General features: G+C 45.0%; 2 protein-coding genes across 5 annotated transcripts; both read left to right on the top strand.

Moving 5' to 3' along the window:
* Positions 1 to 1,443: 1,443 nt before the first annotated feature.
* On the top strand, positions 1,444 to 19,143 carry LOC116236028 (UDP-glucuronosyltransferase 1A1-like). 4 transcript variants are annotated; one of them, XM_090144543.1, is made up of 5 exons: positions 1,444 to 2,310; positions 15,300 to 15,431; positions 15,702 to 15,789; positions 16,871 to 17,090; positions 17,963 to 19,143. In XM_090144543.1, the coding sequence occupies exons 1-5, from the start codon at positions 1,459 to 1,461 to the stop codon at positions 18,258 to 18,260; spliced, it is 1,590 nt and encodes a 529-aa protein (XP_090000669.1). In that variant the 5' UTR covers positions 1,444 to 1,458; the 3' UTR covers positions 18,261 to 19,143. The 4 variants fall into 4 exon arrangements, with proteins under 4 accessions (XP_090000669.1, XP_031460377.2, XP_090000670.1 ...); XM_031604517.2 differs by lacking the exon at positions 1,444 to 2,310 and adding an exon at positions 5,766 to 6,775; XM_090144544.1 differs by lacking the exon at positions 1,444 to 2,310 and adding an exon at positions 8,523 to 9,440 and having other exon boundaries at positions 17,963 to 19,142.
* On the top strand, positions 2,651 to 4,372 carry LOC149917327 (UDP-glucuronosyltransferase 1A1-like). The gene is made up of 2 exons (XM_090143368.1): positions 2,651 to 4,106; positions 4,256 to 4,372. Exons 1-2 carry the CDS (start codon positions 3,246 to 3,248, stop codon positions 4,370 to 4,372), a joined length of 978 nt encoding a protein of 325 aa, XP_089999494.1. The 5' UTR covers positions 2,651 to 3,245.
* Positions 19,144 to 22,982: the final 3,839 nt, after the last annotated feature.

Raw genomic sequence — 22,982 nt, 5'->3', positions numbered from 1 at the left:
TTGACCCTACCCTTTGAGAAATAGTTATGTTTTCACTCAGTCATGTATCAGGACTGACCAATCTGTTCTCATCTGCTTGTCAGCATCTCTTATGCAATGAAAAGTTAATGAACTACCTCCAGGATTACAAATTTGATGCCATCATGATGAATCCCATGTTTCCCTGTGGACCAGTTGTTGCTAAATTTCTCTATTCAGTTTATTTCATGTGTGGTCTTCAGTGTAGCTTAGACTACAAAGCCACCCTTCATCCCAATCCTGACATGCTCAGGACTTATAGATGTACTTAGCTTTCTGTACTAGAAGCACCTAAAGGATTTCTGCCAGGCAAAGCTTAAAAGAAGGTGTCTAAACTGCACAGCTGTGTTGGTGTAGCTTAGCTTGGCCTAAGCACGTCATCAAAAAGTTACACAGTCATGGCATACATGCTGCATTTAGATAAATGACAGGGTAGTTGTATGTCAGAAGATTTAATATCCACAATAGTTGTGGAATATTGATTAGTTGCAGGAGGCCAGACTGGACAAAGGATGGAAAGGATGGAAACTAACTCTGTATATAAAACCCAATGCTCACAGTGTGCCACAGAGAATGATTTTGTGGATGAATACTCCAACACTCAGTAGTGCATGCAATCAAACACAATGAAGAGAGCTGCTTTGACTCTGAATTTCTGCAAGAAGCAGGGTAAGATGGCACATGAGAGGAAGATTCGAAAAAGAAGACTTCAGGTTTCTATCTGTCTATTCTTTCTCCATAACTTTTTCAAATCTCCCTAGTGAACTTTGTAGCTAGTAAACTTTGTAAAAAGTACAGATGTCAGTCATTTATTCACTGTTTCACACCACTGTGGTGTTGCAACAGCAGAAGTTATTGCTATATTTGCACTGCATTTTGTACTGTAGACCAAAAGCTTTCACCTCAGTAACTGCTACCATATAGAAACAAATCTGAAGATAAGCCTTATCAACCTGCTGCCTATCAAATCTCTGTCAATCATTACTTCTTGTCTATAGTGGTACAAAATTAGGCAAAGGTCAGATTTATGTGACAAGTGTTGTACCAACAAGCTGAACAGACGCAAAGCAGGGAATTCTGCATTCATGAGATGTTAATCACTGGGCACTGCTGGGTTGGGCACTGCCTCCCATTCATGGATCTGTTCAGTGTTCCAATTAAGCACATTGTCTATTGCTATCCCTCGAGCACTTGAATGCTCTAATGTTAACAGCAACACTCAACTATATCTCAAAGTCCCCATTTGTCCAAAGCTGTGTGCGCAAATCATAAATTAAACCTTTACTTAAAGTTAAAAATTACCCTAATTTCTGCTTACGGACCATTAGGAATTAAACATTTACCTTAGCAAAGATGGAAGAGCAAAGTACAAGTCATTCTTTCTTGCTTTCGGGATCTCTGCATCCACATAAAGTCTTGCCGACATTCTACAGAAGAGAAATGGCCTCTTTGCATCCAGGATTTCGTTGTCTTCCCTCCTGGTCTGTGGTTTTCCTACTCCTGAGGACCTTTTCTGAAGGTGGGAAGCTTTTGGTTATCCCTATTGATGGTAGTCACTGGCTCAGCATGCGCCTGGTTGTGGAGCGGCTCAGACATAGAGGACACGAAATCGTGGTTGTTGCTCCAGAGATAAATTTGCGAATAGGTGTGTCGATGCATTATACCATGAAAACATACCCTGTGTCTTACACCAGGGAGTTCGTGGAGACAGAATTTAAAAAGCTTGGCTATAAGAGTTTCATACCTCAACCCTTCTTGGAAAAATTCTCAAAAATAGCAAATATTACAACAATGTTTTTTGATTCCTGCAAAAGGCTTCTTTCCAACAAAGAGCTGATGAAATACCTTGAAGAAAGCATGTTTGATGGTGTCTTTATGGATCCTTTTTTTCCCTGTGGACAGATAGTGGCTGAACATCTCTCCATACCTTCTGTGTACCTCGTACGGGGACTGCCGTGCAGCCTGGACTTCCATGCTACCCTCTGCCCAAATCCTCCCTCCTACATTCCCAGGTACTTCACGCAATACACGGATCACATGGGGTTCTTCCAGCGCCTTGGCAATCTCCTAGTTAGCCTGAGCAGTACCCTAACCTGTAGATTTCTTTATTCACCATATGATCATTTGATCAAAGAATTCCTTCAGCAGGAGGCAACACTGCTTGAACTTTTAAGCCATGCATCTATTTGGCTTATGAAATATGACTTTGTGTTTGAGTATCCCAGGCCTGTAATGCCTAACATGGTCTTGATCGGAGGTATAACCTGCACACGAGAAAAACTGCTATCAAAGGTTAGTTACCTTTTTATTTTCCCCCTTAGTTTCCTATGGCTGCACTGTTTGCTTCCACCATTTTCCTAGGCAGTCACCATGTGATATGAGAAAGGGGACACGCTCTAGAACATGCTGCGCAAGGGTAACAGAGGATGCACAATCCCTGCAGTTCTTGAATGCCACTTAGAATAGGGCTCTGGAAAATCTGACCTGGAGAGTGGAAACCCTGCCTGTGCCCAGGGGATGGAACTGGTGGGCTTAAAAGTCCCTTCCAACACAACCATTCAATACTTTCATATTACTGTTAGACTACGATAACGCCTTTAATCGTATGAAGGGAGAGGAGGAAAAGGTAACTCCTCTCTCCCTGTTGTGCTGCACTGGAAGTATCTGATTGTGTGGGTGATGATGTGTCCTGAAGATGAACCTGGGATGGTGCTTCAGTCATCATCAGTCTCCTCATTCCAGACAGCATCTTGAACAGCTCTTTCATGTACAGTGTTGGTCTGTAGGTTTTCTAGATATGAATGTTTAGAGGGAGAGGCCATGCCTAGAGGAAAGAGAGCAGCCGCTGCTAGGTGCAGTGGTGATGTGGACATGACAGATCTCCAGTGGATGCAAAAAGTTTCATCCGAATGGAGGCTATTAGAAGCACAGAGCCACACACAGGCACTCCTGCCTCCCTCTGGAGTCATCCTCTAAAGAAAAACAGATGAGGCATAGCTGGTGGGTGCAATAGCACCATCCATATATGGACTTGCTTGAACTCCAGTGCTTGTTATCCAGCCTTTTAACAAACCAATGATTAAACATTAACCATACAGCAATTATATTATAGAAGGATCACAATCTATGGCATGGAGCAGATAGCTTAAAGAGCACGGGGCTGTTGCTATTGCTTCAGAGCTGCCCGGAGTTTTCTTCCTGTGCAGCACTCCCACATTTCAGCAGGAATGGCCCTGGTACTTCCTTCTCATGCACAAGTCTCAGTGTCGCTGCTGCTGCTGCTGTCCATGCTCAGCGTGGCTGCAGGTGGGAAGCTGCTGGTGGTGTCCGTGGATGGGAGTCCCTGGTTCAGCGCATTGGAAATGTTTGAAGTTCTGAAGCAGAAAGGACATGAAATAGTTGTTGTTGCACCTGAAGCCAATTTAAACATAAAGCCATCAAAGAACTTTATCCTGAAAACCTACCGAGCCCCTTTCTCACAGAAAGGGATGGTTGACAGTCTGCAGGCATTTTTAAAGGATACATTTGAAGGAGGATCATTTCTGGAAAGATTTCATAGAGTACATGAGACTATGAAAAAAGTTCTTGAGTTAGGCTTCAAATCCTGTGAAGAGTTACTGTACAACAAAGAACTTATCAGGTATCTCGAGGAGAGTAACTTTGATGCTCTCTTTACGGACCCTGCATTCCCTTGTGGAGCAATACTGGCCGAGCATCTTTCCATCCCTTCTCTGTACTTCTTCAGGGGAATACCATGTGGATTAGATTTTGAGGCCACTCAGTGTCCCAATCCCCCTTCATATGTTCCCAGGACATTTACAGACCATACAGATCACATGAACTTCTTCCAGCGTGTGAAGAATGTCATCTTTGATATCTCCAATCTCTTTCTTTGTGACTTTGTTTTGAAACCATACGAAAAACTGGCTTCTGATTTCCTTCAGCGAGATGTGACTTTGTTAGATCTCTTTCGTAAGGCTTCCATATGGCTTCTGAGGTATGACTTTGTGCTAGATTATCCAAGACCATTAATGCCCAACATGATTGTAATTGGAGGAGTAAACTGTGCTCACAAACAGCTCTCTCAGGTGGGTCGTGCTCTGTTTTTAATACTTGTCTTACACAGTTCTGTGCTTCTGTTTTTTTCTGTGTAGGCAGCTCCATCTTTTCATTTGCAAAGTATGCTCAAATGAGTGTCAGCAAGCTGTTTCTAACTTGTTTTTGTTTTGTTTTTAAGACATCATTCTCCCAGTTGGTTGAGGATAGGCAAGTGTGTGCGGTGAGTGTAGGGAATGTCCCTCCTATGTATGCCAATGGAGTGGTGCTCCACCTTGAAAGCTTCTGCATTCATTAGGAAGCAAATCTATGTGAAGTTAATTTATCCGTGAAGTGAACATTGGATTTGTAACAGATTACTTTTCATTATGTGTTATTGAACAACTGTTCGTATGCAGTCAAGTAACTTTGCTGGTCTCGTAAGTACCTCATAGTGAGTGAAGGAAGGTTGGTAGGAAATCTGAGGGACTGTGAAACAATCAGATACAGTCATTTAACCTTGCAAATGTTGGGAGTAGTGATTGTTAATTAATGAGATGTTTACATCAGGCATCTGTCCTGGGGCACTTTTCCTGCCCTACTACTGCTATCTTTGTCAGTGAGTTTGTCTGCTATACATGAAGGTATTTCCAAAGACAGGATGAACAGGAATGTCACAGGTGATGGACACTCAAGCTAAGAAGCAGCATCTGTGTTAACAGGCAGACGTCAGACAGTCTTTCCCTGGTGATGTTCATGTGATACATGAGATCCCACCAATGTGAGGCTGAAGGTTTGGTGGCGTGGTTGATCCTGGTGAATTATACAAGAGTGGTTGAAGTGTTTTCTTCCTTGAATTTCTTGCCGAGCTGCACCCATCTGAATAGAACTTCTTTGCTCTTTTACTGAAGGTCTGTGGTGTACCCTCTATAAGGAGGAATTGCCAAGTTCTGTGGAAAGTAGGACAAGGTGCTCTATTACATGACTGCTCTACTCAGACTGTGGCCAGACACTACACTGTGCTGTTGAGAGAACATGTTCTTGCCGCATCCCTGGAGATGTTGAAGGCCATTTCTTATAGGGCTCTGGGAAAAATGACCCATTGAGTGGCTACCCAGCCTGTGGCAGGGAGTTTGGAACTGGGTGAGATTTACAGTCCCTTCCAACACAACCATTCTGTGGTTCAACCATTCTGTGGGTGTCTGACGGGCCCTCCAAGCAGATGTGGCAAAAGAGGACAAAGCTAACCCCTCCCTCTCTGCTTTGAGGCTGTTCTGAGGCACTGGAAGTACCTCACTGTGTGGGTGATGCGTCCTGCAGACAAACCTGGGATCATGCTTCAGTAATCATCAGCCTCCTCATTCCAGACAGTTTCTTGAACAGCTCTTTCACATCAGGTGCTGGTCCATAGGACTTCCAGAGATGAATGTTCAGAGGGAGAAGCAATGCCCATAGGAAAGCAAGCAACCGCTGCTAGGTGCAGTGGTGATGTGGACATGACAGATCTCCAGTGGATGCAAAAGTTTCATCCTGAGGGAGGCTATTAGAAGCACAGAGCCACATACAGGCACTCCTGCCTCCTTCCAGGGTCACACACCACTCTTCCTATAAAAGGAAGAGATGTAGCATAGCTTGTGGGTGCAATAGCACCATCCATATATGGACTTGCTTGAACTCCAGTGCTGGCTATCCAGCCTTTAATCAAACCAGTGATTAAACATTAACCATACAGCAACTTATATTATAGAAGGATCACAATCTATGGCATAGCACAGATAGCTTAAAGAGCACAGGGCTGTTGCTATTGCTTCAGAGCTGCCCGGAATTTTCTTCCTGTGCACACTCCCACATTTCAGCAGGAATGGCCCTGGTACTTCCTTCTCATGCACAAGTCTCAGTGTCGCTGCTGCTGCTGCTGTCCGTGCTCAGCGTGGCTGCAGGTGGGAAGCTGCTGGTGGTGTCCGTGGATGGGAGTCCCTGGTTCAGCGCGTTGGAAATGTTTGAAGTTCTGAAGCAGAAAGGACATGAAATAGTCGTAGTTGCATCTGAAGGCAGTTTAAACATAAAGCCATCGGAGAATTTTATCCTGAAAACCTACCCAATCCCTTCCTCAGAGGAAGGGATGGTTGGCAGTTTGCAGGCATTTTTAAAGGATACATTTGAAGGAGGATCATTTCTGGAAAGATTTTTTAGAGAACGTGAAAATATGAAAAAATTTTCTGAGTCAACTGTCAAAGACTGTGAAGAGTTACTGTACAACAAAGAACTTATCAGGTATCTCGAGGAGAGTAACTTCGATGCTCTCTTTACGGACCCTGTATTATCATGTGGAGCAATACTGGCCGAGCATCTTTCCATCCCTTCTGTGTATTTCATGAGGTTAATACCATGTGGATTAGATTTTGAGGCCACTCAGTGTCCCAATCCCCCTTCTTATATCCCTAGGGCATTTACAGACCATACAGATCACATGAACTTCCTCCAGCGTGTGAAGAACGTCATCTTTGATACCACCAATCTCTTTCTTTGTGACTTTATTTTGAAACCATATGAAAAACTGGCTTCTGATTTCCTTCAGCGAGATGTGACCATGCTAGATCTCTTTCGTAAGGCTTCTGTATGGCTTCTGAGGTATGACTTTGTGTTAGATTATCCAAGACCATTGATGCCCAACATGATTGTAGTTGGAGGAGTAAACTGTGCTCACAAGCAGCTCTCTCAGGTGGGTTGTGCTCTGTTTTTAATTCTTCGCTTCTGTTATTTCTGTGTAGGCAACTCCATCGTTCCATTTGCAAAGTATGCTCAAATGAGTGTTAGCAAATTGTTTCTGACTGGCTTTCTTTTCCTTTGTAAGACGTCATTCTCCAGTTGACTTAGTACACGCAAATGAATGTGGCAAGTGTAGGCAAGTGTCCACCTTGAAAGCTTCAACCTTCTTTAGAAAGCAGATGTGTCTGAGGTAAATTTAACTGTGAAGTGAACACTTAATTTGTGACAGACTGCTTTTCATTAGGTCTTATTCATATACAAATTGTATGGAGTAGAGCAACTTCGTTACTCTCATAAGGATCTCAAAAAAAAGTGATAGAAAGGTAGTTGAGAATCTGAGAGACTGTCAAAAGCCTCACGGTCAGATATAATCTTTCAACTTGGCAACTATTGGGTGAAGTGTCTATTATTTATTGGGAAACACACAGAAGGCTTCTGTCATGGGGCACCATTGCTGCCTTACTACTGCTTTCTGTGTCAATGAGATTGTTTGCTATACATGAGGGTACTTCCAAAGACAGAATTCTACAGGGATATGATGTGTTAAGTACACTCAAGCTAGGAAGCAGCATCTGTGTTTAAATAACACGCAGACCACAGTCAAACATTCCTTGGTAATGACCATGTGATATCTGAGATGCCACCAATGTTGTGAGCCTGAAGAAGGTATGGTGGCATGGTGGATCCTGGTGAATGGCATAAGAACTGCCAAAGCATTTTTCTTTTTCTGTTTTTCACCTTGAATTTCTTCCAGGGCTGCTCTCAGTTGTAGAGAAATTCTTTGCTCTTCTACTGAAGGTCTGAGGTGCTACTTTGTACCCACTATCCAAAAGCACTGCCAGGTACTGTGGAAAGGAGGACAAAGTGCTCTATTACCTGACTTCTCTAATCAGATTGTGGGCAGGCACTGCAACATGCTGCCCAGAGAACATGTGGTTGCCTCGTCTCCGGAGTTGTTGAAGGCTGTTTTATATAGGGCTCTAAGAACAATGATCCACTGAATGGCTACCCTGCCTGTGACAGGGAGTTTGGAACTGGGTGAGATTTACAGTCCCTTCCAACGCAACCATTCTGTGGTTCTACCGCTCTGTGACTGTATGATGGGACCTCCAAGCAGATGTGGGCAAAAGAGGACAAAGCTATCCCCTCCCTCTCTGCTTTGAGGCTGTTCTGAGACACTGGAAGTACCTCACTGTGTGGGTGATGTGTCCTGCAGACAAACCTGGGATCATGCTTCAGTCATCATCAGCCTCCTCATTCCAGACAGTTTCTTGAACAGCTCTTTCACGTACAGTGTTGGTCTGTAGGTTTTCCAGAGAGGAATGTTCAGAGGGAGAGGCCATGCCCATAGGAAAGCAAGCAGCCACTGCTAGGTGCAGTGGTGATGTGGACATGATAGATCTCCAGTGGATGCAAAAGTTTCATCCTGAGGGAGGCTATTAGAAGCACAGAGCCACACACAGCCACTCCTGCCTCCTTCCAGGGTCACACACCATTCTTCCTCTAAAAGGAAGAGATGGGGCGTAGCTGGTGGGTGCAATAGCACCATCCATATATGGACTTGCTTGAACTCCAGTGCTTGTTATCCAGCCTTTTAACAAACCAATGATTAAACATTTACCACACAGCAGTTACGTTATTGAAGGATCAAAAGTTATGGCATGGAGCAGATAGTTTAAAGAGCACAGGGCTGTTGCTATTGCTTCAGAGCTGCCTGGAGTTTTCTTCCTGTGCAGCTCTCCCACATTTCAGCAGGAATGGCCCTGGTACTTCCTTCTCATCCTCAAGTCTCAGTGTCGCTGCTGCTGCTGCTGTCCGTGCTCAGCTTGGCTGAAGGTGGGAAGCTGCTGGTGGTGTCCGTGGATGGGAGTCCCTGGCTCAGTGTGAGGGAAGTGTTAGATGGACTCAGGCAGAAAGGACATGAAATAGTTGTTGTTGCACCTGAAGCCAATTTGCATGTAAAGCCATCGGAGAATTTTATCCTGAAAACCTACCCAGTCCCTTTCACACAGCAGGAGATGGTTGGTAGTTTCCACTCATTCTTAAAGGATGCATTTGAGGGAGGATCGTTTCTGGAAAGATTTTTTACAGTATGGAAAAATATGAAAAAAGTCTCTGAGTCAAGCTTTACAGCCTGTGAAGAGTTACTGTACAACAAAGAACTTATCAGATATCTTGAGGAGAGTAACTTTGATGCTCTCTTAACGGATCCTATATTACCTTGCGGAGTGATACTATGTGAGCATCTTTCCATCCCTTCTGTGTATTTTATGAGGGGAATACCATGTGGATTAGATTTTGAGGCCACCCAGTGTCCCAATCCCCCTTCATATGTTCCCAGGACATTTACAGACCATACAGATCACATGAACTTCTTCCAGCGTGTGAAGAATGTCATCTTTGATATCTCCAATCTCTTTCTTTGTGACTTTATTTTGAAACCATATGAAAAACTGGCTTCTGATTTCCTTCAGCGAGATGTGACTTTGTTAGATCTCTTTCGTAAGGCTTCCGTATGGCTTCTGAGGTATGACTTTGTGCTAGATTATCCAAGACCATTAATGCCCAACATAATTGTGGTTGGAGGAGTAAATTGTGCTCACAAGCAGCTCTCTCAGGTAGGTTGAGCTCAGTTTTCAATACTTGTCTTATACAATTCTTTGATTCTGATTTTTCTGTGTAGGCAGCTCCATCTTTCATTTGCAAAGTATGCTCAAATGAGTGTTAGCAAATTGTTTCTGACTGGCTTTCTTTTCCTTTATAAGACATCATTCTCCCAGTTGGTTGAGGATATGCAAGTGTGTGTGGTGAGTGTAGGGAAGCATCCCTTCTGTGTATGCCAATGGAGTGGTTCTCCACCTTGAAAGTTTCAACTGGCATTTTAAGGAAAAGATGTCTGAAGTCAGTTTAACTGTGAAGTGAACGTTGGTTTTGTTACAGATGACCGTTTCTTCTTGTGTTATTCTAATACGTTTTGTATCGTGTTTGTGAGTTGGTGCTTTCTAGCTCGTGAAGTGATCTTCTACTGAGTGATGGTAGGGTGGTGGAAAATCTGAGATACTGTCAAAGCCAGATATAATCATCCAACTTGACAACTACTGGAAGTACTGACTGTTTTTTATTAAGAAACGCACATCATCTTTCTTACTGGCAGAGCTTAGTGTTGTCAACACAAGCACATGGTCTGGTTGGAGGACTGTACCTAGCAGTAATTCCCCTCTATCAATTCTGGGTCCTTTCTTGTTCTATATCTTAATCAATGATTTGGATGAAGGAGTAGAGTCCACTCTCAACAAGTTGTCTAATGATGCAAAGATGAGTGGATTGGCTGACACACCAGAAGGCTGTGCTGCCATTCTTCAAGACCTGGACACTCCAGAGAGTTGGTCACGGATGAACCTGATGAGGTTTAACAAGAGCAAGTGTAGTGTCTTGCACCTGTGGAATAATAACTGCACGCATCAGTACAGGTTAGGGGATGATCTGCTGGAAATGAGCAATGTGGATAAGGACCTGGAGTCCTGGTGGCACAACAGGTTGGCCATGAGCCAGCATGTGTGACTTTGTGACTGAGAAGGCCAATGGGATCCTGGGGTGCATTAAAAAATCACGGCCAGCAGGTGAAGGAAGGTGATCCTACCCCTCTGCTCTACCCAGTGAGGCCACATGTAGACTACTGTGTACAGTTCTGGGCTTCCCAGCTCAAAAAAGACAAATCTAAAAGAAGGAGTCCAGTGGAGGGCCACTGATTATTAAAGGCCTGGAGCATCTCCTCTAGGAGGAGAGGCTGAGTAATGTGGTTTTGTTTGTCCTGCAGAAAAGAAGCCTAAGAGAGGATCTGATACACGTTTAGAAATATATAAAAGAAGGTGGTAGGCAAATGAATGAGGCTCTTTTTGGCAGTGCATACTGATAGAACAAGGAGTAAAGGCCTAAAACTTGAGTATAGAAAGTTCTGTACTAACACGTGGAAGAGCTTGTTTATGGTAAGGGTGATGGAGCACTAGAACAGATTGCCCAGAGGTTGTGGAGCTTCCTTCTATGGAGATATTCAAGATTTGTTGGGAAACCTACCAGTGCAAATGATTGTAGGGTACCTGCATTAGCAGAGGAGTTAGGCTCAATGATCTCTTGCAGCTCTTACCAACCCCTGCAATTCTGAGACACTAAGATTTTGTGACTGCGATCAGGTTTCTGGCCGGGGGAACACTTCGTGCCTTACCACTGCTTTCTTTGTCAGTGAAATCGTCTGCCATACATAAAGATGTTTCCAAAGCCAGAATGAACAGGAATGTCACAGGTAATGGACACTCAAGCTAATGAAGCAGTGTTCACAGACAGACCACAGACAAACATTCCTTAGTGATGACCATGATATCTGAGACACCGTCAATGTTGTGAGCCTGAAGAAGGTATGGTGGCATGGTGGGTCCTGGTGAATTATGCATGAGTAGTCAAAGTGTTTTTCTCCTTAAATCGCTTGCTGAGCCGCTCCCATCTGAATAGAAATTCTTTGCTCTTCTAGTGAAGGTCTGTGGTGGGACTTTGTATCCACTATCAGAAAGAATTGCCAGGTACTGTGGAAAACAGGACAAGGTGTTCTATTACCTGACTTCTGTACTCGGAGACTGGTCAGTCACTGCAACATGTGCATGCAGAGCCTGAGGATGCCTCATCTCTGGAGTTGTTGAAGGCCATCTTTTTATAGGGCTCTGGGAAAAATGATCCATTGAGTGGATACGCAGCCTGTGGCAGGGAGTTTGAAACGGGGTGAGATTTACAGTCCCTTCCAACACAACCATTCTGTGGTTCTACCGCTCTGTGACTGTATGATGGGACCTCCAAGCAGATGTGGGCAAAAGAGGACAAAGCTAAGCCCTCCCTCTCTGCTTTGAGGCTGTTCTGAGGCACTGGAAGTACCTCACTGTGTGGGTGATGCGTCCTGCAGACAAACCTGGGATCATGCTTCAGTCATCATCAGCCTCCTCATTCCAGACAGTTTCTTGAACAGCTCTTTCACATCAGGTGCTGGTCCATAGGACTTCTAGAGATGAATGTTCAGGGGGAGAGGCCATGCCCGTAGGAAAGCAAGCAGCCGCTGCTAGGTGCAGTGGTGATGTGGACATGACAGATCTCCAGTGGATGCAAAAGTTTCATCCTGAGGGAGGCTATTAGAAGCACAGAGCCACACACAGCCACTCCTGCCTCCTTCCAGGGTCACACACCATTCTTCCTCTAAAAGGAAGAGATGGGGCGTAGCTGGTGGGTGCAGCAGCACCACCCACCCATGGACTTGGTGGAACTCCAGTGCTTGTTATCCAGCCTTTTATCAAACCAATGATTAAACATTTACCACACAGCGGTTACGTTATTGAAGGATCAAAAGTTATGGCATGGAGCAGATAGTTTAAAGAGCACAGGGCTGTTGCTATTGCTTCAGAGCTGCCCAGAGTTTTCTTCCTGTGCACACTCCCACATTTCAGCAGGAATGGCCCTGGTACTTCCTTCTCATCCTCAAGTCTCAGTGTCGCTGCTGCTGCTGCTGTCCGTGCTCAGCTTGGCTGAAGGTGGGAAGCTGCTGGTGGTGTTCGTGGATGGAAGCCCTTGGTTCAGTGTGCTGGAAATGTTAGAAATTCTGAAGCAGAAAGGACATGAAATAGTCGTCGTTGCACCTGAAGTCAATTTACACATAAAGCCATCAGAGAATTTTGTTATGAAATCCTACGCAGTCCCTTTCACACAGGAAGAGATGGATGGCAATTTCCGCACATTTTTTAAGGATGCATTGGAAAAAGGATCATTTCTGGAAAGATTTCATAGACTGCAAGAAAAAGTAAAAAGACTCTTTGAGTTAGGCTTCAAATCCTGTGAAGAGTTACTGTACAACAAAGAACTTATCAGGTATCTCAAGGAGAGTAACTTCGATGCTCTCTTTACAGACCCCGTGTTTCCTTGTGGAGCAATACTGGCCGAGCATCTTTCCATCCCTTCTGTGTATTTCATGAGGGGAATGCCATGTGGATTAGATTTTGAGGCCACTCAGTGTCCCAATCCCCCTTCTTATATCCCCAGGGCATTTACAGACCATACAGATCACATGAACTTCCTCCAGCGTGTGAAGAATGTCATCTTTGACACCTCCAATCTTTTCCTCTGCAATTTTTTTTTCCAACCATATGAAAAACTGGCTTCTGATTTCCTTCAGCGAGATGTGACTGTGTTAGCTCTCTTACGCAAGGCTTCCATTTGGCTCACAAGGTATGACTTTGTGTTAGATTATCCAAGACCATTGATGCCCAACATAATTGTGGTTGGAGGAATAAATTGTGCTCACAAGCAGCTCTCTCAGGTGGGTCATACTCAGTTTTTAATACTTGTTCTGATAGATTTCTGTGGTCATAAAAATGTAATTTTGTGTATCAGATAGATACTCCTGTTTAGCATGAGATAGGCAACATTTTGTTAAAAAATGCTTTGCTACTCTTTCTCTGAAAGGAACAGATTGTGGTGCAATAGCACCATCCACACACGGACTTGGCTGAACTCTAGTGCTGATTATCCAGCCTTTTATTAAACCAGTGATTAATCATTTACCATGCAAATATTAGTTACCTTCCCCTTCCCCCCCACCACCCTTACTTTCATATGTCTGCACTGCTTGCTTATACCATTAGATGGTGCTCCTATCAATAGGAAAGAATAACAGACAAAATGAATGTGGAAGTGGCTAAGAAAAGCACTTTGCACCTCTTCATCCCTTGTGCAGTGAGGAGGAAATTGCTTTCTGGAAGTCCTCCAAGATTACCAGACAGGCATACATGAAAAGCTGGGCTTTCCCTTCTATTTCTAAGTACCTTCCAGATGCCTCTTTCAAGTTATTTCATTTTTTAATATCTGTCTACAAGACTTCTGCAGACTATCTGCTCATTCCCTTCCCTGGAGCAGATAAGCAGTTCTGTAGGAATTTTGGAGACTGTAGCAGATATGAATTGAAACTCTGCTTCTCTGGTGTAGCAGCAAGAGGTCTGCTTATTTTAAATAAATGTCTTTGTCTCAGACCTGGTCTAGAAGTGTATTTTGTTTGGACAATGCTGAACTTCATAAATATGGGTTAGCCAATTCCACTAAGGAAATCTATGGTAGCTTTTCTTATTTTTGAGCAAATGTCCACTGCATGGCCCGTTTCTCAAAGCAGGACTGCCAGAAGATCTGTGAAGGTTGTGACATAAATTTGGACTTTGGCAGACAAGAACATTTGAAGAAGGTAATAAAACCAAGTGATTGGTCCCATGGAAAACCAAAGGGCTAAATATTCCCTGAAACAGCTGTATCTGTTCTACTGCAATAGGAAGCAAGGAAGAGAAGTCACCCAGCGGCCATAGAAATGCATGTCCAAAACACCCAAAACCTGAAGAGGATTTTGCAGTTCCCAGATGTCCATGAGTACATACACAACGGAGCCCTGAGTTCTCCATTAGCTATCTGCGATGACCTAGTGAAGAATTTGTCTTCAGAGAGATCTTTTGCCACGTTTCACCTTGTTTGCCTGTAGGAGAGATTCAGGTCTGCTGTTCAGATGCCACCTATCAGTAAGCCTTCAGAAAGGTCCTTCCATTTGGATTCAGCTTCAAGTAAAGGGCTGTGGGTTACAGCATTCTGGTCAGCCACAGTAATAAACAACAGAGCAAAAACCAAGGGAGTCAGTCTCTGTTATCCACTCAGGCCCTAAAGATTACATTTCCATGCCAGACTTCATTCATTTTATTTCATTCTGATGTTCACAGCAACTCCCTCCAACTTTGTTTCTCCTTCCTTGGTTTTACCAAGTATTTTTCTATGGCACTGGGTTTTCACTTCAGCTTTTGGCTGTTTGCTTTTACATAAGAATCCTTTTGTGCTTTCATTCCACAGTGGCAGATCTTCTAGTTTTTCTTTTATCAAAAATCAAAGAAACAAAAGAGATGAAGTTGGCAGCTGATGAGTATTACTGTAGTCAAAACGAACAAAACATTTCAGATACTAGAAGTCAAAGCTATCTTCTTACAGAGTGCTTCAAAATCTTAAGTCTCTCTTGCAGCTGCATGGTCTGAGAAGAACATCGACTCTAAATCAAGCTCATCTGAAATTCCATAGGTGTAAAAACAAAATAGAGATTCACTTAAGGATTGGTTGGCAGGAAAGTCATGGTGATTAACTGACCTAATTGATGGGTGCATTATCTTTTTTACTGCAGAGAAATTGATGTCTTTGAGCTACGCAACTGTTTTAAAATCTTCTCAACCACCCCCTCCCCTCCCCCCCATATCCATTCCAAAGCTTGATTTGGGCTCCATTTCTGCAAACATTCACATCCCTGCATACCTTCATCCAACCACCTGCATCCTTTTTCTTCCTCAGTACCTCCATGGAAACATGACAGAATTTACCGCCTGTGACATAATAGGGATTTTGACTGAGGGTATGCTTTGTGTTGGCAGGAATTCGAAGCCATTGTAAATGCTTCTGGAGAACATGGTATCGTCGTCTTCTCACTGGGCTCCATGGTCTCCGAGATCCCCATGAAGAAAGCCATGGAAATTGCAGACGCCTTGGGATCAGTCCCTCAAACGGTACAGTATCCCTTTCCTCCTTCCAGCACAGCAATTCAATGCTCTGTTCAGATATAGTACATTATCTTTAACTTCCAGATTGCTCAGCCTTCTCTTCTTTCTCTTGCTCCCCAAGTGTCAGAGAGAACATCATCCCTGTTGTTCTGCACTGCTGTTGGCAAAAGAGGTTTTGTACATCAGAGATACTGTTAGCTGTGCTTTCCAAAGCAGCAGAGGAGCAGCAAAAGTGTGGTTGTTGAGAACTGACACTGTTTTTATTTCCCTCCAAAGGTTTTGTGGCGATACACAGGAGAGGTTCCCCCCAACCTGCCAAAGAACGTGAAGCTTGTCAAGTGGCTGCCACAGAATGACCTCCTAGGTGGGTCTGAGATGCTTTCATATTGCTTTCAAATTCCATTACGTAGTTTCAAGGCCCCATTACCATTATCTCTGCTGAATGTATCACTGTGAGTCACAGGTCTTTACTACAGCCTTTGCTGTCTGAACGAAAGTTTGCCTTTTAGAAACTTCTCTAACTGCAATTTCAAGATCACCTTACTGTTTGGAAAGGTGTTGCAACTCTCAATTAAGGTATTGCAAAGTATGGGAGGTTTTGTCTCTGATTATCCAGTCTCAACACTCAACTTTGCTTTTCTGTCCTGTTGTTGTCTCCTGCACTGAAGAGGGAGTTTAAGTTTCTCAAGCAAGCACTTCCAGACAGCTTCTCACACTTTTAAAGGGGTCATACTGTGTGTGTTATTGCCAGGAGTGCATTTTTTGGTGTAATGTGATGGGAAGCGTAGCAATAATAGCAGAGTGGGACAATCCTAGGCTACAGCAAATGAAAGCAAACTCAAATGCAGCAGCCATGGATTCAGAAACAAAGGAAGAAAAATTACTTACTCCAATAGGCAGGGATCTCCAACAAGATCCCCTTTCCTCCACTGCCAACCCTTAAATGAGGTCTGGGAAGGGGTGGATCCTGGCTCCATCCTTTCCAGTCACTCAGGTACATTGCATGCACCTGAGTGCTCCCCCTGGGTTGGCCCTGCCTTACACCAGGTGCTCAATCACTGCTTCAAGTGTGACTTAGCATTTCTGCTATACTTGGTGTGACAATGTGGCTCTGCTGTGGGAGACTTGCAAATGGAAGACATTGTAAAAGAGAAAGCAATGACTTTGCTTTTCAAATTTGGTTTCACTGGGTCGTGATTTTATCCTAACACCTGAGAAGCTGTGGAGGATCATATGGGGCTTTTCAGAGATTATCCAACCAAGATGGAGCTCTACAGTCCATAGTTTCATAATGTCCCGTTCTCTGCTATATTGTTTGCCCATAAGTAGCAATGCTTATGACAGTCCAAAGTTCTTGATGTACACCTATCAGTGGCATTTTTTTTTAATATCTTTTTCCTAGGTGTGTGTTACCATGACATAACGGATCTCTCTTTCTTCCACAGCTCATCCTAAGACTCGTGCCTTTATTACCCATGGAGGCTCACACGGTGTTTATGAGGGCATATGCAACGCAGTGCCAATGGTGATAATGCCTTTATTTGGAGACCAGATGGACAATGCGAAACGAGTGGAGTCACGGGGAGCAGGATTGACACTGAATATACTAGAAATGACTTCGAAAGACATATCCGATGCCCTGAAAGCAGTTATTAATGATAAAAAGTCAGTAATTAATATGCACTCTTTTTCTTTCTAGTGCTGTATAACACCAGCACTCTGACTTCCAGTTTAACACAGTACTAATCTGTTCTTATGTCCCTTCTTACATCAGCTCTTACATAGCTGAGAAGGCATTGCTTGCCCTGGATTAACCTTGTCCCACCCCTGTACCAACACCATCCTTCTCGCTGTCTGAGATTGCAATCATTAGGTGATGAGAACAGCCTGATCTGAGAGGATGCAGGCGTCAGAATAGATGGAGTACAAGTATAATGGAAAAAATAAAGCTGACAAAAGATATTGAGATGACACAAGATAACAGGAGATTTTGCTGACAGCTCAAACTAAGCTTTTCTACTTCTTTTTCTGTTACCTTTTCTCCATTCTTTAGCATTGAAAACAGCACTTTTCAGGGCTCATAACTTTACTATTTTACTTCTCTCATGGTGGAGGTGGCAGGAAAAATATGGAAGAGCCCCTAGTGGGCTCTCAGACAACTGACATTGCATCCTTCCAAAGGAAGTTTTTGAGTTCTTAGATTTAGGGTAGTATGCTTAGGTTGCGGTTGGACTTGATGATCTTTAAGGTCTTTTTCAACCTGAGCAATTCTATGATTCCATGGAATTAGGGAACATTGCTTCTCAGGAGGAGTGGTGATGCAGTGGCACAGCTGCCCACGAAGGTGGTGGGGTCACCATCCCTGTGGGTCTTAAAGAACTGGAAACATGGCATTGAGGGTCAGTGTGCATGATGGGCATGGGTTGGTGATATTTGTGGTCTTCTCCAGCCTTAATGATTCTAATGATCCCTTTTCTCTGGGGAGTGAGTCTCAGCAGCACAAGTCACTGAACACACCCAACGCCTTGTCTTGGCAGGTACAAAGAGAACATCCAGCGTCTCTCAGACCTTCACCTTGACAGGCCCATCCACCCTCTGGACCTGGCTGTGCACTGGGTAGAGTTTGTCATGAGACACAAAGGGGCCCCACATCTGCGCCCTGCTGCCCATGACCTGAACTGGATCCAGTATCACTCCCTGGACGTCTTTGCCTTCCTCCTGGCTGTGGTGCTCCTCATCCTCTTCATTTCTGTGAAGTGCTGCATGTTCTGCTGCCGCAAGTGCTGCTTTAAGAAGGGGAGAAAAAGCAAGTCAGGGAAATCAAAGACCCACTAGCAGATGAAAACACTGATGGGAGGCAAGACCTCTGCTCCAGATCTCAAGGATCAGAAAACATCTTAAATTTCACCAAAATAATTACTAGCTTTCAATCAAGAAATAATTTAATTCCTTTAGACTAACACCAAGTGTTGTTTCATTGATATTTTTTGTCTTTAATTCAGAATTAGTTGTTAAAATAATTTGTACAGTAGTGCTTCAGTCACTTGGGAAGATATCAGTGTGAAGTCCAAGGTGCCTGGCTTCCACTTCTTGATGTACAGAGGACTCATGGTCACATTTTTTTTTTTAACCTCTTTATATAATGGAAAAATATGGGATTTCATACGACTTTGCTCTGAGGGCTCTGTGAGGACCATTTGCTCTATCGTGTAAGATTGTCAGGTTTATCAAGCACTTTGAACAGCATTTTGTACAGCTGTTGTTATAGAGGAGACAAATGTTATAATCTGACATTGTATGTCACATAAGCCAAGCTAGCTGCACATCTTATGTAGGCTTTGTGTGTGTTTACAATACCCTGAGCTCAATCCAGACTTCAGCATGGAAGTGGTTGTAAAGCTACTGGTGTTCCACCAAGTTCCCCATCGGGCAGAGTTCCATCTCTGGAGCTCACCAGTTGGGCAGTGTGATCTTCAGAAGCAGTTTTTAAAAACTATCTGATTTATTCTCTGTAAATGACGTTAAGGTGAAAACCCAACCCCCAGTCCTTCCAATAAATCCCCAATACGGTAACGGCTCTCGTGTTTTCTGACTTGAGGGAGGTGGGGACACTCATCACATATGGAGAGAGCTGGAGGAAAGAATGATTCAGTGCAACAGTGTGTGGTGTAATCAGTGAAAGGCACCGAAGTCATGCTGGGGATAGCCTGCCAGCTTGGGTCCAAAGGATGATGGGGTTGGCTGCCCTCTCTCATCAACTGGGGGAGCACAGTTGCTTTATGAACCCTTCACTATATAAATGTGCCGTGAACATAAAAGTGCTCTGTGACTGATGCGTTTGGAACTGGACAACAAAGATGGATAGTCTATAGCCAAGCCAACTTCATGGGGATTAGACTGAATCAACTCTAGAGGTCCCTTCCAACCCCTGCAATTCTGTTATTCCTCTGGGCAGCAAAGATGGAGTGCTCAAAAGCTGTTTCTCAGTATTATCATTTCATCACCCAGTGAATCCAAGGAATCTTTTCCTTGGGACATGAGAAGGGAGTTCCAACAGGGCACGAGAGCTGGCTTGCTTCCCATTCACAGCTTCCACAGCTCCCCTTGTCCAAGAAGTAACAGCTCTTGGTTGTCCCCGCAGCTCTGGGTGACAGCAGCACTTCTGTGCTGTGCTACTCAGTGACGTGAGGCCCAGAGACACCTTGCACTGCCCATCACAGCACAAAATATGAACTAGAACAGCAAGAAATGGATGGGCAAGGCTGAGAGGTCTCCTCCTTGGAGATCTCCAGACCCACCCGGATGTAGCGCTGGGCACCAGGAGAGAAAAAGGGCCAAAGCCTCAAACGCAAAAAACAAACAAACCAAGCTAAAAATCCCACTCAGCTCTAGGGAGCTGTTCTTTTCGGTTGGCAGCCTGCTACGAAGAAGGGACAGAGGGAGGGAGCAGGCGGTGCGACTGGGGACCCAGCGGCGGTGCCGCACCGCGCGGTGTTCCGGCTGTGTCCAGCAGAGGGCGCCACCGCATCGCTGCCGGTACGGGCGGCTCCACGGCGGGGCAGGGAGGCAGGGATGCTGCGGTTCTCCCGTTGCTCCTCAAGGGAAGAGCTGAACCAGAATGAGCTTGCTGCCCTTTAACTGGGTGCAGTGTATAATCACAGAATCGTGTGAGGTGGAAGGGACCTGCTGAAAACGTGAGTGAGAGCCTCTTTACCTTGCGGATGGCAGGGCCCTGGGGGCCACAGCAGCTTGCGGTGGGAGGGTGCCGTCCCACCCCAGCTTTACGAGATGAAATCCCATCCCCAGGCTTTTCCCTGCTGCCAGAGCCTACCACGACACCAGTATTTCCAGGAGGACGCCCCTTTTTCCAAGACCCCACTCCCTCTGCCCACAGGGGGGTGTCAGAGGCCAGGCACAGCTCACACCTACCAGATGGAAAGAGTGCTGGCATGGGATTTGGCTCTGATAGGCAGCAGGAGGCGCTCCCAGCATCAATTCCATTTCCATTATGGACGGAAGAACGGTTTCATATGCCAGATCTGATTGCTTAGGATGATAAAAGCAAGCCATCAGCACGGGCATCATCAAATCCCAAATCTCCCAGCTGACTCACTTCCTGCATAACCTCCTTCACAAGCCGGACCGAACAAACAGGGCTGGCAGATCCTTCCCCAAAATACCTCCCCCATTCTAAGCTGTCATGGGCACAGTCTGCTTTCTAGGGTAGATCAAAGCACGCCGTGTCTGTCACCCAGCAGCCCTCCCAATAGGGACCCAACCACATCCCAGCAACTCGCTTCAACCAGGCGAGACCTCGTGAAGTGATGGCTGTGAGGGTTAATTAACGTTCAGCAGGGGGTGGTTAAAGCGGGGAAGAAACCCAAGGTTAATTATCCCCTGGAGGCTGCTGACGATATGATGGGGCTGCCCTGTGAGCCTCAGCTGCAAACGGTTGGTCTGAGATGACTTCATCATATCAGGAGGGATGCTGGGAGCGGGAAGCATTTGGTCATGGCAGGGAGAAGGAAGAGGAAATCAAAATCAGCTGTGCTCCTAATGCAGGCCTCGTAAACTGTACAGTCATTGCAGGTGTCCCTGCATTGTATATGGACACCTACATCTGGATCAGGTGCTCAGAGCCCCATCCAGCCTGACCTTGCATGTCCCCAGGGATGGGGCTTCCAGCACCCCCATGGGTAACCTGTGCCAGCACCTCACTGCCCTTACTGTGAAAAAATAACTTGTTCATCCTTCCAGCCAGAGGCTCCTTCCTTCTCACCATGGATAGCAGGGTATCCCCACCCTAAATCAGCCATCTGCCATCTAGTGCAGAACTGTCAGTCAGGCCTGGCTCCCTTGCACGTGGCCTTTGGGAAAACATAATAAAAGAGTCTAAAAGTACCATTTATTGCTGGAAGTCCGTGATCTCAGCCCAAGGAAGATGTTGTGAAAAGAGCGTTACCAAATAAAGGGCTTTTGTGCCAAAAGGTGTGAGTGGTGATGCCACAGATGTGTGCTGGGAGCTGTATTTGTAACCACCTCGCTCATGTCCTATGAGGGCTCAGGCCTGATGAAGCTGACTTGGGTTATTAAGAGGTTAAAAGGGTCATGGATTCACTGAGGTTGAAAAAGACCTCTAAGGTCATGTAATCCAATCACCAACTCACCACCACTATGCTCACTAACCACGTCCCCAAAGACCCAAAGGACCAGAAGACCCAAACCCAGAAGATTCACGTGCTGGCTGTGCCTGGGATGCTGCCAAAGCTGAGCACCATGGGCAGAAGTCCAGGTGGTGCACAGCACAGCAATGAGGTCCTCACTGAAGTTGTTTTGCTGGCTCTGCTGCCATGGTATGGCTCTACACAACCTCCACTTGGTGAGGGGGGTCTGTCTCTCAGAGGAGGGCAAACCCACCAGGAATTATGGTTTTCTGGTGCCAAAAGAAACCTGCCAGCAAGGCAAACACCTAGGAGTCGTCCTTTAATCAATTTCTCTAACCACTTGTGACCTCACATTGCAAGATTTGGGTGTCCTGACAGCCGATAATCCACCACCAGCATTCAGCTGAGAGCTAAGAAGGAAGCAGAACAATTGATTTTCAGCAGGGATTTCCAGGGATAAAAACAGATACCCAGAGACCTCCTGGCTCTTTCATCACAGTCTCTCATTTTCATTGCAGACTGCACTGGGTGTCCAGACACTGAGAGCCGGGGAGGACAAAGAGAGAATCACTGATACTGCAGATTTCTGTCCAGACACTGATAACCCAGGGGTGACCTCCCTCCCTCCCCATTCTGACATATCTCTTTCAGCCATTTAATGGCGAGCTGAGCTGAGCTGATGTGAGATATCATCCTATTCCGATGGCTTGAAATGCTGCAAATGCATCGCCAAGGGGACTGTGCTGAAGGAGGTCATTTCCTTGACTGGACACAGAAAAAAAAAAGACCAATCATTTACTTGAAGATAAAATATTAGAGGGAGTCAGACATCAGAGAAGCAACTAATTGAGAAGCAACTAAAGGAGAATTGCTCCTATTAGATAGGTCCAGGCTACTTAAGAATGATCATTCATAACCAGGGTCCCTAGTGGCCCTGGCCCAGCAACCCAGCTGTGCCACCCTGTGCTGCACCACGGGATGCGTTTTGCCAGGGATTAAATCAAACCAACATGTCTTTTCTTTTTACCCTTGGCAAGCTGAAGCCACAGCCAGAGCCAGATGTCTGAATAACTCACTTTCATGGTCCGAAATCTGAATTCAGTTCATACTGAGAGCACCACAACTGTGCTGCGAGCCCAAGGACACACAGCCTGGGCATCAGCCTGCGGGACTGACAAAAGCCTCCTGATGCCCACTGCCTTAACCCCATCCACCAGCAGATGAAATCCACTCGGTAGCACTGCAATAGCAACAGCTTTAATAGTAATATTTTTCTCCAAAAAAAAAATTTTTTTTTTTTTTTTAAAAGGAACATTAAATGTAAGTACAATAACCAGTTACTGCACCAACTGCGGTAATGATGCAAAGCCCAGACGCAGTTCCAGATGGGCTC

This window comes from Phasianus colchicus, chromosome 7 (assembly GCF_987193195.1).
Source record: "Phasianus colchicus chromosome 7, bPhaCol1.hap1.1, whole genome shotgun sequence".
In the NCBI taxonomy this organism is placed as follows: domain Eukaryota; kingdom Metazoa; phylum Chordata; class Aves; order Galliformes; family Phasianidae; genus Phasianus; species Phasianus colchicus.
This window is presented reverse-complemented; position numbering and strand designations above follow the sequence as displayed.

Bases quoted from the DNA above. Each gene is read 5' to 3' on its own strand.
- LOC116236028 (XM_031604517.2), top strand. From the start codon at position 5,915: ATGGCCCTGGTACTTCCTTCTCATGCACAAGTCTCAGTGTCGCTGCTG. The intron at 6,776-15,299 runs GTGGGTTGTGCT...TTGTGTTGGCAG, and splicing joins CTCACAAGCAGCTCTCTCAG to GAATTCGAAGCCATTGTAAA. The intron at 17,091-17,962 runs GTCAGTAATTAA...TTGTCTTGGCAG, and splicing joins GCAGTTATTAATGATAAAAA to GTACAAAGAGAACATCCAGC.
- LOC149917327 (XM_090143368.1), top strand. From the start codon at position 3,246: ATGGCCCTGGTACTTCCTTCTCATGCACAAGTCTCAGTGTCGCTGCTG. The intron at 4,107-4,255 runs GTGGGTCGTGCT...TTTGTTTTTAAG, and splicing joins CTCACAAACAGCTCTCTCAG to ACATCATTCTCCCAGTTGGT.